At 41.2% G+C, this 18019-nt stretch overlaps 1 protein-coding gene across 3 annotated transcripts in view; it reads left to right on the top strand.

Annotated features, from left to right (window-relative positions):
* The window catches only part of MGAT4C (MGAT4 family member C), a 318570-nt gene that overhangs the window by 298302 nt on the left and 2249 nt on the right, over positions 1–18019 (top strand). For all 3 annotated transcript variants that reach the window (XM_033163089.1, XM_033163090.1, XM_033163091.1), the window contains 2 exons: positions 12492–12644; positions 16698–16845. In XM_033163089.1, coding sequence (XP_033018980.1) covers positions 12492–12644; positions 16698–16845 — 301 coding nt within the window. The remainder of the gene's footprint in view (positions 1–12491; positions 12645–16697; positions 16846–18019) is intronic.

The following is an 18019-nucleotide window of genomic DNA, read 5'->3' on the forward strand; positions in this document are numbered from 1 at the left end:
GTTCACAGTGATGTATTAACATGATTAAAATAAATCTGGGCCCATGTGGATAACTCACATGAGTATTAACAGGTTATGCAACTGGAAATGCTAGCAGATACAAAGGCCCTTGGGGTGGATTTCTTATTGCAATGGAAATATTTTGGTACACATTGCCTGCCAGTGTAGATGCTGTTATACTAAAGAATCATCAGTAAATAGGGACTACCTAATCACTGAGCAGCTTCATAAAAATGACAGGCTTTTCCAGCAGGTGCCTTGCCCCATGATAAAAGACTTAAAATAAGTCTTAGAAATCAATAATAGCATCCTATATAACTTGGGGAGCTAATGGTACTCGCCGTGTGATATCTTTTACATTTAATATTGGCAGCTCTGAACACCCCAGTCACTAAAACTGATCGGTAAGCGAGAGCAAGAAGGAACACCTGCGGAGTGCATGGGTTTGGTTTTTTTTCCCTCCTTCCTTTTGATCAGCACTTAGGCACTGAAAGTCAAGATGCTCTTTCTATCTAAAACCCCCACAGCAGAAAAATCAGATGAAAAACCAGAACGGGGGGGGGGGGGCCGTTGGAGAGAGAGAGAGAGAGAAATCAAAAGAAGCACACTTACCCAATGAACGCACCAAAGCTATAGAAACTGGATTGCACCTGCTCCAGCTCAAACATTTGACAACAAGAGACAAATCTTAAATGGAAAATGTTATTGGGTATATTCATTCCAGTTGTTTCCTTGAACAAGTAGTTATTAAACCAGAGCTGGAGCTCTGGTTCTTACATCACCATTCTCTACTTTCAGGCTGTATGTTACTTGAGTTCTCCCCTCCTTTCTTTTTGCATTTGGAAGTGCAGTTCTATCCTGGTGTATACCTGCATGACAGTCCGTCTTGAATTTATTGATCAAACAAACGTCACACATTTACTGTTGATGGTCCTGATTTCCATGGCTATGGCAATATGTTTGATTTTTGTTCTTGCAAGTTACCCAATATCAGAACAATTGTGTAAGTCAGGTGCAGTGGTTGGACTAGGACTTGGGAGACCGGGGTTCAAATCCCCACACAGCCATGAAGCTCACTAGACCACCTTGGGTGAGTCACAGTCTCTCAGCTTCACTTAACTCATAGGGTGATTGCAAAGAGGAGGAAGATGGCCATGGGATGTCACCTTGAGCTCCTTTAAGGAAAGGTGGGATATCATCACCATCATTCTCATCTCATTCTCCCTACATCATCAAAGGAAAGAAATAGTCCCTAAAGTTTGCAACTTGTTCTAATTGGATCACTTGCATTTGCTGCCTTCACAAACTTATATCACATTTACTGTCTTAATGGAGCCATTTATGTTGTTGCCTTCTAGGCTAGCTGCAGAGATGGATCCCGTAGCAAAATAGGCAGATGGTGCATTTTAATTCATTAGTAAGTAATTATTTGGATGAAATGTGTAACAAAATGACACTAGGCATATGAAGACAAAAATTGTTTATGATCCATCTGCAATATATTCATTATTATTGTTTATTGCCAAGTCCTTCATTTACTTTGTAGAGTACAGGATTTGTATGCTAATTTTGGACACTTTTTTCTGAATAGTCTTTGCCATTCTTTTTTGCATTGCTGCTACTGCTGACAGTGAATGTTTGTTCAGACTCGGGAAAAAACTCCATCTGAAAGAGCGTGAATTAACCTTCATGTATAAGCTTTGATTTATGATTTATTCAGTTTGATTGAAAATGGAGGTAGAATTTCAAGACTTTAGTGCAAACTTGCCCAAGGGTTAGATAGTACCTTATCGTTCCAGTGGATAAGAACAAATATTTATGTGTATCACATCTTCTTTGAGATGTATGGAATGGAATATAATTTATTACTATGGATTTTATGTGAAGCTACGATGTAAGATTTCAGCAAGAAACAGCCCTGAAAGAATAATCTCTTGTAAGATCTTTCCTCAGAAAAACAACCATGGGTGTATGTAAACAACCATCCACCTTTTCACTTTGAAAGGTTCATAGCTCAGGGCTAGAGCAAATATTTTGCACCTAGGAAGTCGGAGGTCCCAAGCTCAAACCCTGGAGACCTGCTACCAGTGAGTGTCAACAGTACTGAATTAGAAGGACCAATGGTCTGATCACAATACAGATCAGCTTCCTATGTGCCTATGCTTATTAAAAATGAAACCTAATGAAACATATGTGAATGAGAAACATGGCTCAATTCATGTTCTTAACCCACCTACAGGTAGATTCATCCTCTCTGCCATCTGAAAGACAGCAGCTGGTGTTCGAATATATTCAGTTTTGTATAGATGCTTGCCTCATCTTCCTCCTCTAACAGTAGAACATTTGCCTCGGATATAGGCACAATTCCAGTTTAGTCCCATTATTTGAAATGTGCTGACATAACTGCTGCCATACCTTCACCCTGAGGTTTATGTGCTGTGTGAATAAGCTCGGGGACAGGATTGTTCCTCAGCAACTATGCCTATTTGAATACTGTTCTTTTGCCACCTTCAAAATGGAGGCACACTGATGAAAATCTAATATTCCGCCTTACTGGAAAAGGGTATTATCTCAATTACACTGCCGCAAATGAAATCCCAATCTGTTCTGCAATGTACAAATTAAAACATCTCGAACATGGTTTTCATTGATCCCCACAGAGCTTAAGAACTGATGATATATATATGGAAAGCCCCGTGCAGTGATGGGTGTCTAAGAAATGATACTTTGGATTTTAAAACAGCATTAGATGAGAGTGAGATTTCTTAGTTATACATGAAAGACTTTATCTCAATGTATAATTAATCTGTTTAAAGCAAAAAAAAATGTTTTTCATGGATAAATTATGGATCTTTCTAATGGTACTCTAACACTGAAATATATTGTTGGGCTTGGGTATAATGTGAGACAAATCAGATTTGGTGTGTGTGTGTGAGAGAGAGAGAGAGAAAGCAGTATTTCCAATTATATGCACAGGGATGCCATTTCACTAGAGGACAATTACAATTCAGTCCTTGTGTTGGGCATGGTGGGCTCATAGCAGGATTCAAAGGTATGCTGTTGGGTGTAGTGGTTAAGAATGGTAGACTTGTAATCTGGTGAACCGGGTTCGCATTTCCACTCCTCCACATGCAGGGAACACCAAACAGCCTCCCTGATGTCCCCTGGACTCGGGCGCGGGCCGAACCCCTTCCAGGGAATGCCAAACCAGTGAGTCCCTGGATTCTTTTACTGGAATAGCCTGTCATTGCATAGGCATGGCCACAGTCATGTGCCACGCCTATCACCTGAACCAGAACCTATCCACAACCTTACAGGTTGTGACAATTTGCTACGCGGCAGGCAAAACCCAAATGGCACCAGCCAATTAGCCAAGTGGGGGAAATTCCTACCATGCCCCTGCCCCGAATGCAGGCGACACACGATGGCATAGCAAGGTCAAGCACAAGCCCTAAATATAGGGAGAGGTGGGCGGGTGTTCCGATGCTATAGCCCCAAAGAGGAAGCTCGTAAGCCTCGCATGGGTTTATACAGGTCCCGCGTTGCTACTTCTTGAAGGCACCCCATTGGCCAGATTGCACCCAAACAACGCGGGACCCATCTATCAGGGGTTGTGGCTGTTCCAGGATTACCCACCCACAACACCGGGTCAGGTGGCCAGGTCACACTGCAACACCTCTTTAATGGAGGACCCGATTTCACAGAAGATGACAACATGATAGAAACTGGTGAACAGATTTCAGCACAGCACAGTACTAAATTAATGACATACACACATTGTAGGTTCCTTTCTTTAAAAGTTGGTGTTTAGGACTACATCATTCCTAGACGGTGGTCAAAGACAAAATGAGTTCCATCCTAAAACATCTGGAGGGTAGCAGCTTGGGGGAAAGCTGATAATCTAGTGCATGATACAAAAATCTCTGGTTTTCTTTTCCAAAGGATATGTTAATGATTCAGTTCAAGTTAGCTCAAGTTTGAGGATATGAATGCAAGCACATAATACCACTCATGATACAAATGGAACATCCACTACAACAGGTTGAAACATTAAAGTACAGCAATTAATGTCACTGTGTGAATGTAAAACATCTCACTGTAATGAGACATAGTAATGTAGTCTTGTTAAAATAGACCTAATGACACTTGTCTTTCCTCTCCCCTTTCCATTTTTTTTGTATCATATGAAATTACAATGGGAAACCCATAAACAGGGATCAGCTTCTCCTTTACTTTTCATATTATTCTGAGATTTGTTGTCTTTGAAGACAGCGGTGATAAATTACCTGAGCTTACGTTTGGCAAGCTATGGAATGCATTCAGAGTCCTTTGCTTTGATAATATGCAAAATAAAATAAAATAAAATAAAATAATTATTGAATGCAGGTCAGTGAGCCAAGACTGCAGCCTGCTAATGAAATAAACATTTTATATTTGGAGACTTATTAATTATTTTTATTCCATTTTTTTTTACTTCCTGAACCCTCTGGCTGCCATGACTTTGCAGTAGTCTGGGAGAGAAGAATCCAATAGATGAGATCGTAGATCAGGGTCTCGGGTGGTTGTGGCAATAGAGTATCAGTAAGTTGCCTTTTGTGTCACCCCCTCACTCTATCCACCACAGCCTCCCTTTTCTCCCCCTCCTTTCCAGTCCTGCCTTTCCCCTCCTGCCACACCCCTTCTGTCTTTGGCCCTTCACCCATAAAGCTAAAGCAAGTATTCTCCAGTATAACAGCCCCCTATTGTCAAAGAAAAACCAATGCAAACCTTTGAAATTGGTTGCCTTTTAGAGCTTTTCTGTAAGCCAGTACAGGGAGTGCACAGTTCCTTGCCAATTTAAAAACCGGGCAGTGAAGATTTGTGCTACTCTGCTGCGATTAGCACCTAACGGGGTGAAAAGTGGAGAATGACTCATGGTTTCTGTTAGCAAATGCCAATCTACTCATTAATATGCTTTCCCTCAACAAGTAAGCAAATTTTGACATATGCATTGGAAATCATGTCTCAGATATGGTGGGAACTCGACTGGCACCTCCATGATAGAGCTGAGATTTGTGGGAATGCTGTGCTGCCAAAATGGGCTGCTGCCAATCACACATTGTCCAACTGTGAAACTGATGGCAGCTCCAGAACACTCTGAAGAAACACATGTAAGAGCTGTCTCAGGCCAGCTTTTTTTTTTTGTAGCCCTTGATCCATCTAAATGGATGGAGCCAGTGTGGTGTAGTGGTTAAGAGTGGTAGACTCGTAATCTGGGGAACCGGGTTCGTGTCTCCACACCTCCACATACAGCTGTTGGGTGACCTTCGGCTAGTCACACTTCTCTGAAGTCTCTCAGCCCCACTCACCTCACAGTGTGTTTGTTGTGGGGGAGGAAGGGAAAGGAGAATGTTAGCCGCTTTGAGACTCCTTCGGGTAGTGAAAAGCAGGATATCAAATGCAAACTCCTCCTCCTCTTCTTCTTCTCCTCCTCCTCCTCCTCCTCCTTCATATACATGAATGCTCCAGGGTTTTCCATCTCCCTTCTATGCAGAGAAGTCCCCAGAAAGCACACTGGGAGAGTGTGGGAGAAAATGTCCTTCATGCAACAACATGAAAAAGCACCATAGTTATGTAGCACCCACATGGCCCTTGATTCAAAGTTTGTGAAAGTATTTTAGAAAAAATTTTTGTAGAAACTTGGTGGGTTTTGAAAGATCTAACTATTTTCCTTGTGCTTTTTCCAGCACAATTGATTCTTTGCACCATGTATCCATGAAGTCCAGGGCCCTCTTGGGAAATAATGTAAAATAGATTAGGGGATTAAACATGAAGAAATTGGTTTCCACTGGCTATATTATTAATTTTTTTTCTAAAGTAAGTTTTTCATTAAGACCTTTTATTGAACGCCCTGACTGAAGCTTCCTGATCAATAAAGGAATTCATTCCAGAAAGAAAAGGGGGTGTGTGGATAGAAAATGATGCACATGGAATTGGCTCTAGGTTAATACATAGATTTAAAAATTAGTTTATTCTCCAAAGAAAAACCAATTGGCAGTGAGTTTCCATGGACTCAAAGCAACATAATGGAATATAAATCGCTTTCAATGTGCTGACTCTCTTGCACACTTGTTTAATGTGGAATATATCCAATTCTGTATGGATGTAATGCATACCAAATTTATCTTGGTGGTGTCTGTTTAAAAATAATAGGTTCTACACTGGACTCATTAAACTGATAGCTATTAAGTATATCCGTTGAACAGATGACACTGGATCATCTCTTGTGCAATCAGATGGAGTACAATAGGATTGGCTTGGTTTCTGCAAGGGCAGGGGGTGCATAATTGTAAAATGGATTTCATTGCTCCAAATGTCATCTTAATTTAGCTTTACTATGGAGAAATAAATATGTGAAGCTGCTAGAATGAATCACTACAGCTACAATGATCAGGGCCGGCCCAATATTGTGGCACATGAGGTGAACAAAAAAGAAATGTGTTCTCTGCCCTCCTCTCCCCTGAGAAGAAGGTGTGAGTGAAGATCTACATCAGGAACAAGAGTGGGAGGAGACCAGTAGCACCTCCTATTCACCAAGAGGCTGCTGTAGAAGTGGCATGAGGGCATGCCAAGGAGTAAGTAGGCTCATCTGACAGCTGCAGAAGCAGCAGGTGAAACATTTACTGGAGGCTCAATCTGCTGCCCATGTGGATCCTGCCACCAACGGCAGTTACCTCACCTTGTGGCATGCACTCAGAGTTTGGGATCCTACATTTTTGTTCTTTCTTTGAAGGAGAGTTCCATGCCTGGAACTATAATCTGCAGTAATGGAACTGGGTTAAGTGGCAATCCCATCCAGCACAGGATTTGAGTGCTAGCTCTTGAAAAGGTTGTAGAGCAATTTTAAAGCTAATTTATGGGAAGTGTTGACAGGTGTTGTGATCATTCATTTTTGGCATGACTCATTCCTTAGGGGTGATTTTATAAATGCTCCGTGCCCTCAAAATAAGGATAGAATAGAAGATGACATATGCACATGACAATCAATGAAAGGCAAATCAATGAAAATGTCAGATGAAAGATGTGCGCAAAGGCAATTAAAAGAGTGACAAAGTGTAGTGGTTTCTGCAAATAAAGATTACACTTCAAAATGGGTAGAGAACTTTGAAGTAAATGAGAATGTGGACTTTAGGAAGGTGTCTGCCCAGAGTCCACTTTTTAATGCCTCTCCCATTAACAGAAGAAACTCCTGGTGCTGCTTCTGTTTGGGGGCAGAAATAATCCACTCATCCCTACATTTTCTGGCATTATTCCCACAATACGTTTCTTCTTAGCCACTTGATGACATTTTCCTGTCTGTTGTATAATGGTAACAAATGTTCTGCTCCTTGCTGATAAATATTATCAAGCTTTCTCCATAGGACAAAGAGTAATTTTACTGGAAGTCTACATGTGACCATGGACCACAGTTTAATTCATCTTAATTTCCAGTTCAATGCCAACAATAGCTGAAAAATTAGCTCCTACATTTGTAAATGCATGTATTGTGGAAAAACTATGGCACAATATTGAACACCTTCACGTACATTTCCTATTATCCTTGTAAAGGATTGTGTTGCTCAGGTGGGTATTTTTAAGCATCCTCCCACTGTCTGGAGTTGTCAGTTGGTGAAGGTAAGATAGTACATAACCCTGAGGGCATCTTGTGCAGTCTTTTAAGAGCAAAAGTAGAAACATAAATTGGCCAAGCACAAAGGAAGGCAACCATAGCTGCTGACAAGTGCAATAGGTTGATACTATTTCAGGAAGAAGAATTTGCAAAGTACTGTAAGCAAGTTCACAAGCATTGCAACAGTCTCTGAATGATTTCGCAGGTGGAACATGTCACTTTCTTTTGATGAGCATTTATTAAAGCTAAATGATGCTTGATATTTGTTTTACAACCCAATCCTAACCATGTTTACCTCAGAGCAATTTCCATCAATGCAATGCTACTTCCAAATTAGTATGCTTAGGACTGCAGTGCTAGGATTTTTGATGCCGGCAATTAAGCAGGGCTAAGACAAAACCAATTATTTTATTTTGTTCAAATGTTGAGCTGCATCAAAATCCCCACACCCTTCTGACAATTTCCCACAATGTCTGTGACAGTGTTTGCAGTACTGTTCCAGCTGCTTCTCAGTTTCTTTCTTAGTTGGCTTTGTTTGTCTTCAGGGGCATTGTTATGCAGGCAAATACAATTGACCACATAGCTTTGTGATGGCATTCAGTTACGGTGTGATACCCACTTGACTGGAATCATGGATGAGATTGGTGGCTTCAGCTGCTAGTGTTCTTACTCTCAGTGCACTTTGTTTGCCTTCACTGACTTTGTCACATGGCCAAGATGAATGGATGTGTAGCATTGTAACACCATCTCATTTGGTATTTGATCATTGGTTGGCTGGGGTAGCCCATGTGATTAATATAGGAATTAGAATGCGGTGGATAGGGGGGAAATGACAGAAGCAGCAAGGGATAGGGAAAGCAATGTCTTTGATTCCCCCCATTACCTGTTTCATCTGAACAGAGGGTGCACGCACACAGGGGTGTGTGTGTGCAGGGCTCAGAGAGTGAAGGAGCCAGCCGCAGCACTCCAGCCCTCACTGCTGACTGCAGGCGACCCCCATTCAGGCGCCCCCTCAAAATCAAGAGTGATGCTCTCCTCCTACTGGAATCCAGAAGCACAAGGCCACTGAGAGGAGAGGAGGCAAAGCAGTGACTGTGGGCACTGGACTGGGCTGCGTCGGGCTGCCTCCTGGTAGTGCCTCTAAGAGATGTGTCAAGCACTGTAGGATGGGGCTGTGCAACTAGCTCCATAGCAGCAGCACTGCTGCTGTCCACAGAGCCACTGGCTCGGATCCTGCTGCTCCTGGCACTGCTGCTGCTCTTGTGGTGCAGGCGGGAGACCGGCCAGCTGATGCCATACTTGGCGGGTGTGATCCACCGCCCCCCCATGCCTACGTGGCCCATCCTGGTGACCCTCTTTTTGAGCGTTGGTTCCTCCAACGCCTGCGAAAGGAGCAGTACACCATGCTGGGGGCACCTGCATGGGGGTGCCAGCTTCACACCCATTCAAAAAATCATGCCCGGGACCATGGCCCCTCTGGAAGCCCCCACACTGTATCCCTGCTTTCACCCTGCCCACTGTTGGATTCAGCCCCACCACCAGCTGCATGTGGCGCATGGCAAATTACCTCTAAGAGAGGCTTTGAGGGACAAGGCCAGCTCACAGCCACAGCAGCCAGAACAGACAGGAATCCCTGCCATGGGAAGATGCCACAGCTCACTTGCTCCAATTGGATATCTTGAATTTAGCCTGCCTGCACAATTGGGTCAAAGGCAGGCCGGCCTGTGGTGGGCTCCCTCCTGACAGGTGGGCCTGACTGGGTCCAACAAGGACTCCATTCAGGTCTGCTCCTGAGGGATAAAAACAAGCCCACCTCACACGTGGCACCGCAAGAAAGCAGTGTTTCCATGACAACATCATGGGCAGACCCATCTTTGAACGCCACTGCGTTTAATGTGGTGCACAAGTAGGAACAGATTGAAAACTCGGGCCGTGCTTCCATTGGGGAAAACCCACCCCTCAAAAAACCCTCTACATTTCCCTTGAATAGAAACATTTCCCTTTAATTCTGGATAAAAGGACAGAGAGCTACACTAATGGCCCTAAATATGTGACAAAAAGAGACTGTTAATGTAGGAGCTTTGAAGGAATCCAGACTGCTGAGGTCTGAGTAGTGGTGATCCATTAGAAAAGTTGCTCTCTTACTTGAGTGATGAGGATGGGACTTTGACATGATCAACCCCTAAATACCACCAGTATGTCAGCAAGGCAGAGCAACAATTGAGCCATAAATTGTAAAGATATACAATCCAGAGCAACACAAATGGGGGGGGGGCAAATAGTGCACATGTCAGTGCCATGTAGAGTTTATGTTTTCTAGCTCTAACTCTTTACCAGCCAAGTCTTTTTAAAAGAGAAGGGCAAGCCAAGAACACCAGGAGACATTCTAAATGTGCATGTTATTCTGAAACTGGCTGGGGTTGCCTTGTGCTTATTTGTCTTTTGGCATGAGCTTAACAGCAAAATTATGTTTCCAAACATGCACTTAGGCCACATCAAACTGTTCTTCATCTTTGGACAGCTTTAGCATTGCAGCCCAAATGAATTAATTAACTTGTGTTCCTTAGTTTAACTCTTTCTCATTGTCTTTGTCTTTTTATTCCCAAGTGCAGGAGCAAATTAACATTTCCATTTTTCTTAACCCACACACCCTTCCTCTATTCTGAGTCTTTTTTTCTTTTCTTTGCCTGTGCTTTCTGCCTTGTTGCAATTTGTGAATATTTTTTTTAAAGAATAGAAAATTCAAAGGAAATGTCAATTATCCCATGTTTCACTTTTCTGTTTACTACATAGTCATATCATTACTTGATATAGGATGCATGCCTTTAGGAGCAGAAACAGGCAGTTTTCATCTTATTCTTTCAGGTTTTCCCCCCTCACCAACAGTAAATAAAAAGAAAAAAGACATGGGTTTGGGATTCTGATATAAACTTTTCATATGGATTCCTCCATGTAGGGAAAGTGTTAAGTCAGATTTGGTCCTAAGTGTGCTAAAAAGAAAAACAGGTGATGCATTTAGATAACCTAATGAAAAAAAGCAGCATGGCAAACAGAGCTAGGAAAGAAGATATGTGCATCCATGCTGCCATCTAGTGATTATAAAAGTACAAATAATTTTTTTGACACATGAAACATTATGCTGTGCCACACCTATGACATTGTTGTTTCAATACATTCTTGGTACGGCTCCACCATTTCATTTATTTATTTATTTATTTAAGCTCTGAACTTTCCAGTTGTATCTAATCATTTTCTTTTCAGATGTAGATCTTCTAAACAATTCTTTTGCTGCGTTCCCACCTCCCGATAAATAGCTCTAGATTTCTGAAGGCTGCTTTGTGTAGGTCTTGATAAAACCTTATACAGTCATATCTCACGTTACGTTTCATGCTTCATGTTACGTTTTTTCAGGTTGCGTCCTGCGCCGACCCGGAAGTACCGGAAAGGGTTACTTCTGGGTTTTGCCGCTTGTGCATGTGCAGTAGCGCTAAATCGTGCTTCACGCATGTGCACAAGCGTCAAATCGCGCTGCGCACCTGCGCAGATACAGCGCTTCAGGTTGCGGGCTTTTCTCGTTGCGAACGGGCCTCCGGAACGGATCCCGTTCACAATCAGAGGTACCACTGTATATGAACATATAAATGAGGCCTGCGGATGGGTATAATTCTGGGACGGTGTTCTTCTTCATGCATACAAGTTTTTTGGAGTTGTTTTTTTTTTTTGCATTGTCCACTCAACATTGTTGTCATCAGAATGCCATTCCCTATTCCCTGCCCCCAATTTTATTCAGATTTACCCTTTCCAGGGAAATCCAAATACAGTTTTAAGAGTCACCTGTGATATCTCAGTGAAGAATTTGCAATTTTCATCTCTCATCTGGAAGCACCCTGATAGCACCCTGAACAGCTTCAGGTCTCTCACGTGGAATTTCAAACTTGTTATGGGTCTAACCCTGTTATGCTGCAGGGTAACGTGACCTATTTCAGGTAGAACCATGTGAGAGAGATCAATGAAAGCTGGATTTTAAAAGCAGAAAACAACTAGCATTTTTGTCACCAGCTATAAACATTCTTAAGGCAAAACATCTGCTTTAGTTGCTGTAACTTTGCTGTACAAAGCCCAGCATTTGTACTTGCCATGCCTTGTTTGCATTCTTACTGTTTTCTTTACTAACTGCTATCAAACATTCACTAAAGGACGTGAGTGGCACTGTGGGTTAAACAACTGAGCCTAGGGCTTGCCGATCAGAAGGTCGGCGGTTCAAATCCCCATGATGGGGTGAGCGCCCATTGCTCGATCCCAGCCCCTGCCAACCTAGCAGTTTGAAAGCACGTCAAAGTGCAAGTAGATAACTAGGTCCAGACGGAAGGTAAAGGGCGTTTCCATGCGCTGCTCTGGTTCGCCAGAAGCGGCTTAGTCATGCTGGCCACATGACCCGGAAGCTGTACACCAGCTCCCTCAGCCAATAAAGCGAGATGAGCACCGCAACCCCAGAGTCATCCGTGACTGGACCTAGTGGTCAGGGGTCCATTTATCTTTACCCTTTATATTTGAGAGAGATCAGTAAGAAATTGGTGTGATGTCTTTACACTGGATATTATTATTATTATTGTTATTGTTATTATTACTTCATATGTCAAGCTGTTCCATGTTTGTAAACATTAGGCTATGAAATTCAGTTTATGATTTCTTATATGACATGAAGCAGCTGATAAAGAGGTGAAGAGATGTAAAAAATTCTGAGGATCAAAAGTTTTGTAGTGTTTTTAAAATTATCCTTACCAATTGTTTCCCACAAGAGCTTTACAGAAAACCAAATTTCCCTATGTTTTTTCTCCCCTAGGAGATGCCCTATGCCTTTCTCCATATGAGATTCACACTGAATTATCTGGACAAAATGAGATGCTTGAGAAAGCGGTCTGCAGTTTCCTTCCTAGGAGTCCTTGTCATCTGCTTGTTGTTCATGAATTTATACATTGAAGATAGCTATGTCTTGGTAAGTTTGGTGTATGGGACAAACTACCCTTTAAAACTATTGGATAACAAAAAAACAAATACAGGTATGTGAGGGTGGGCATTGTCCTCTCATGTGAGTCATAAAATGTGTGATAGGTTGTCCAAAGGGATTGCTGAACTGTCTGTGGGCTGTGAGACAGAGTGAACAATTATTTATTTGCTGAAGAGATGGGTTTGAAAGCAATGATAGCATTGCCTGTTGGAGCCTTATCTTCATTTCTGCATGATTTATTGAGCAAATGTGAAGCACTGAAATATCAACCATGCTGCACATCTTGAGTTCAGAAAAAGACAGAATCTACCCAAAGCTCTAGCAATGTTGGTCAGGGGAAAGGGGTAGAAGGTTTCAGGATACTGGATGCTGAAGCTGCAAACATACAGTTCTGGGTTTTTTTCCCAGCTGGAGTCATTTAGCCACTTCCTAAGTGTGTGTGCAGGGGGGGGGGGCGACAAATGGCCATGTTGGTTCTGACCAAAGGTCCAGAAGCCACCTGCTTCTGAAATCCCACAAAACAAAGAGAGTATGAAATGGATGGGCTGTGGTTTTTCCTCCACATTTGCCCACCCAAGATGACTTTGAGGGGAAGATTCTCCCAACTTAGAAGAACTGGCCAAAGTAAATAAATTGCTTTTTCCAATTGATTATACAATTCTTTGCTATTAAAATACCACAGAAAGGATTCACTTTTGTATATGGCTGTTCAGGCTTCAGCCAACAAGACATTTCCAAGTAAGAGAATCCAACATTTGGTATTTTTTATTTTTTTGTATTCTGCTCAGCTTTTGACATATGGCTTCTTTTTGTGGCACAATCTGCATTAAGATTGTAGGGGGATTTTATTTATTAACTACTCCTAACTTGTGATTAGATGTGATGTGGCTTATACCATATTTTCTGTCAATCTGGCTGATACCTCCTTTGGTTTGCTAATTGCTTCAAAATCCCACAGATACATATCTGGGATTTTATTTATTTATTGTGGTTTATGCTGTTTCTGTTTTGCTTGTCTTTAGATCTTTTTGTGAACTTCCCAGATGGCATGATGTATTGTGCTTTATTTGACTTCTTTATAATAAAATGTGTTTTTCCTCCATTGTATCTTTCAAAACAAATTTGGCACATCTCATTGCTGAGCCTCCACTGTGTTTGTCCAAACAAAGTAAACATTAAAAAAATTCCTTCCAGTAGCACCTTAGAGACCAACTAAGTTTGTTCTTGGTATGAGCTTCCGTGTGCATGCACACTTCTTCAGATAACACTTCTTCTGGAGAAGTGTGCATGAACATGAAAGCTTATACCAAGAACAAACTTCATTGGTCTCTAAGGTGCTTCTGGATTTTATTTTTTATTTTTTATTTTGTTTTGACTACAGCAGACCAACACAGCTACCTACCTGTAACTGTGTTTGTCTAGTTCTTCTGAGATTTTATTGTTCATTCAGTGTCTGAGATTAGACATAATGAGAAGTAATGTTTTGTATCCACCATAGTTAAGGTCACACATCATGGTCTGAACTTTCAGACAAGCTATGATCTAGAGACACTTTGTGGTTTTTGTTAATATATATATATGGTACAACCTATGACTTGCAAACTAGCTTCAGACCATGGTTGCAGATCCTGCAAACAAAATGCAGTTTGTGAGGAGACTGAAGTTCAAATGTTAAAACAAACCACAGTTTAGCTAAACAGACCATGGTTTCATGTAACATCTGAGCTTATCCTATATATTAGGATGTCGGAACTTGCCACATTTGTTGTTGTTCTTCTTGGACTATCTGATATATTTTATGTGTCCCTCATAATAAGAAAGACTAATGAGAAAGCTACATACATTTTTGAGAGCTTCCTTTCTCATAAATTCAAATTCATGAGAAAAAGAATTATACAGAGATTCAATGGATCAGTTAAACCCTTAGCCCTCTGAATACTCATGTCAAGGTGGTGGGAGCAGTGATAAAGATGCTCAGTTATTCAAGGGGAAAATGGTAAAATGAGGATGCCAGGGAAGATTATATGTGGGGTGGTGTCAGGGGTTGGCACAGTTGGGTCATTGCCAAGGCACATTGTCCAGGAATCACCCCTCAGCCTAGAGTCTTCTGTTGCTCCACCTCCTTGGTGTTGCTACCTTTTCACCTACCCTCTCTAAGTAAATAAAAAGTGTGAAGTGGATGCCTTGTCCTCTCCCTCCAGGAGGTGGTATGGATTCATTCCCGGGGGGGGGGGAGCCAATGAGCACAGGGTTGGCATGTTGCTGCCTGAGACATAACAACATATAGTGCCCAAGTCATGGAGTATAGTATTCAAAGGCAGCTAAGTTATTTTGGCACCTGAGGCAGAATATCCATCTCTGTAGCAACAACAACAGTGTTGGCTGTCATGATCTACTGGCTAATGCAGTCACTTCTCTCTTTCTAATGGCAGGGCTGGTTCTCAATGGGCAGAGGCAACACTCCTGCCAAAGTCAGTGTAGAATCTGAAACCAGCACTGTCCCCTCCAAAAAAAGAGGACTTTTTATACAACAAGTAGAGACATAGAGCTCTTTGGATTTCCATGACTTATTCAGAATGCATTCCATGTGTCTAGTAGTCTGCCTTAACCAACACTGCCTAAAATGTGCATTGAGGTTGCCATGGAAAATAGAAGGAAAATCAACATTTCAATGCAGAACCTCCTTTGAGAGGCTACAACAAAGCAGTTTTCACATCTCTTGAGAGAGATGGCTACAAAATATACATAGATGAAGCATGGCTTTGAGGTGTATTGAAGAAGACACTTGCACAGGAGGTAGTTATGAAATGTACAGCTGTACCTTTCATACAGCCTCGATTTGTTTTATTGGAAACACATTGTGTCCTTGTTTCAAAGGAGTGTTTTGGATCTGTACTTCATGGGCAGAACTCATGGAAAAATAATTCTAATATATAATATCATTATATTCAAATAAAAATGGGAAAGTTATTTATCTCCCTGGGCATGTTAAACAACTTCAATGTTTAACAAGCTGTCTATCTATCTGACTGTCAAGGGAATTTAATTCTACTCCTCCCCCCAAAAAATATTGTTATCTTTTCTTAACTTTTGGATGATCATATATCTCAGCTTGATAAGCAGAGATACAAATTAACCTTCTGACTGTGTATTCAGCACAGCTCCTTTATTCCTCCTTGGTTTTAGTCAGACCAGCCAACCTCTAATTAACCAATGTTTCCTGTTCCATCCAAATGAGGGCAGTATAATTAACAACTTTTGAACAAGCCAGGATGTTAAACTCTGCTTTGAGGTTGACTGGACATCCCAACTTGCTCTGAAGTTGTTAATCGTTGCTTCTAAATTTGGAAGAAATGGGAAGTGTAGTTAATTGGAAGCCTTCCCAAATTGTTTGCCAAAAAGGAATAAAGTGTCTGAAATACAAAAAACAAAAAAACCCTAACGTATTGATATTTCAGTTTAATTAACCAATATATGATTATCAAAACACAGACATTGTGTTCCTGATCCACATCCTGTACATTAATGCTCCAGTTTAGCAAGTACAGTGATACCCCGGGTTACGCACGTGATCTGTTCCGGGTCGCGGTACATAACGTGGGTGTGCGTATCAGGAATGCAAAAAAACCAAACAAACCCAAACCCAGAGCATCCGGGAGTCACGTGCGGGTCGCGCGTGCTCTGGAAACACTTCCGGGGTGCGGGCATTTGCAACTTGAATGTCCGCAACACGGGGTGTGCGTAACCCGGGGTACTACTGTAATATATGCACATATTGACAGTGCAGATTCAGAATCACATATCTGAATACATTTCTCTATCCCCTATGAAGTTGGATGTATACTGGTTTTGATGCAAATGATAATGCTTGATTCTACCTGAAACCACCTGCACATGCTTATAACCAGACTAATAGGGACTAATCTACATATAATTGCAGTGTAAGGATGTGTTTTCGTCCCTAAACCCCTCCCCATTCCTCATACTAGCTTCTGAATTGTGAATGTCTTGCTTTTTTTCTGTTTCTCTACCAACTGCTAGGATGGAGACAAACAGTTAATCAGAGAAACAGCCACACATCAATTAAACTCAGAGCGATACGTTCACACATTTAAAGATCTGTCCAATTTCTCAGGATCAATAAATGTTTCCTACCGCTATCTGGCTGGCACACCTTTGCTAAGAAAAAGTAAGTATCTGAACATTTCGATTTCATTAAGTAAAGCAAGATTTTTATCTGACATAATTGCAGCAAGCAGAGAAAAAACTGCAAGTTGGATGTTGCTGCTTAGTAGAGTAGGGTGAAATAAGCTTTAACTCAGTATTCAATTGATAAACTTTACTTTCCCACAGAAGGTGTATGTCATATGTGCAGAGTGCATGAACACAAAAAGGAAGATGCCTTCATAACTCCCTAAATTGTGGCACAGTTATAGGAAGTGCATAGGATTGATAGGTGGGGTTAGTGATGAGCCAATATGTCGATTTCAGTTTCTCATTTTTCAATTAGGTCAGTTCTCCACATGTCTACACCAGTTTGTGATTTATTTATTTGTAAAGACCTTGTGAGAAATTAATTCAACTTTTTTGTGTGAATTTCTCTTACTTTGCACATTTTACATGCATTTTTCCATAATATACACATTTTTGCAAAGCGATTTTTCCCTAATGCAATGTGTTTTTGTACATTATTGTCACTAATATATGTATCTATATGCACACTTTACCATTGTATTTACATTTTTGTACACAATACATGGTATGAGAACTGCTTTGCAAAATTCAGAGCAGCACAATTCCAAAGGATAGCTGTGTTCTGGTTCACATTTTGTTTCAGAAAATGCCTGTTTTTTATTTTTTGGATACCCATACAAAATGAATATGGATCCATTTCCATGCTCTGGATGAATGTTTGTTGTCTAAATTACAGACACCAACATGTTGTTATCCAATTTTCTCCGACCAACCCAAAATATTTTTTTTTAAGCATAATCTAGCTATGGTTCAGGATATTTCATGAGCATAGAGTTAAACAGTGAAGACTTCAGCACAGCTTAATTCTCCCACTGACACCAATACAATTTAAAATGCATGACTATGACTGGATCAGAGTCTTTGCTTTATTTCTTTTTTAAGTACAAAGGGGGGGGGAGACATTAATTTGCCATTTATTCACTAATGGATGGAATTGTAAACAGTTTGTGAGCCATAACTTTAAAATTCCCATTCCCCAAACAGAGTGTATAGCATTAATATTGTAAATATATTGTTTTCCTGCTGGCATCTTTGTACACATGCCTCCTGGCTTTTCAGTTCAGATTTCACACTACTTCCTGCAGTTAACAACTGATGTTTAATGCAAT

This window comes from Lacerta agilis, chromosome 10 (genome assembly GCF_009819535.1).
Source record: "Lacerta agilis isolate rLacAgi1 chromosome 10, rLacAgi1.pri, whole genome shotgun sequence".
In the NCBI taxonomy this organism is placed as follows: Eukaryota; Metazoa; Chordata; class Lepidosauria; order Squamata; family Lacertidae; genus Lacerta; species Lacerta agilis.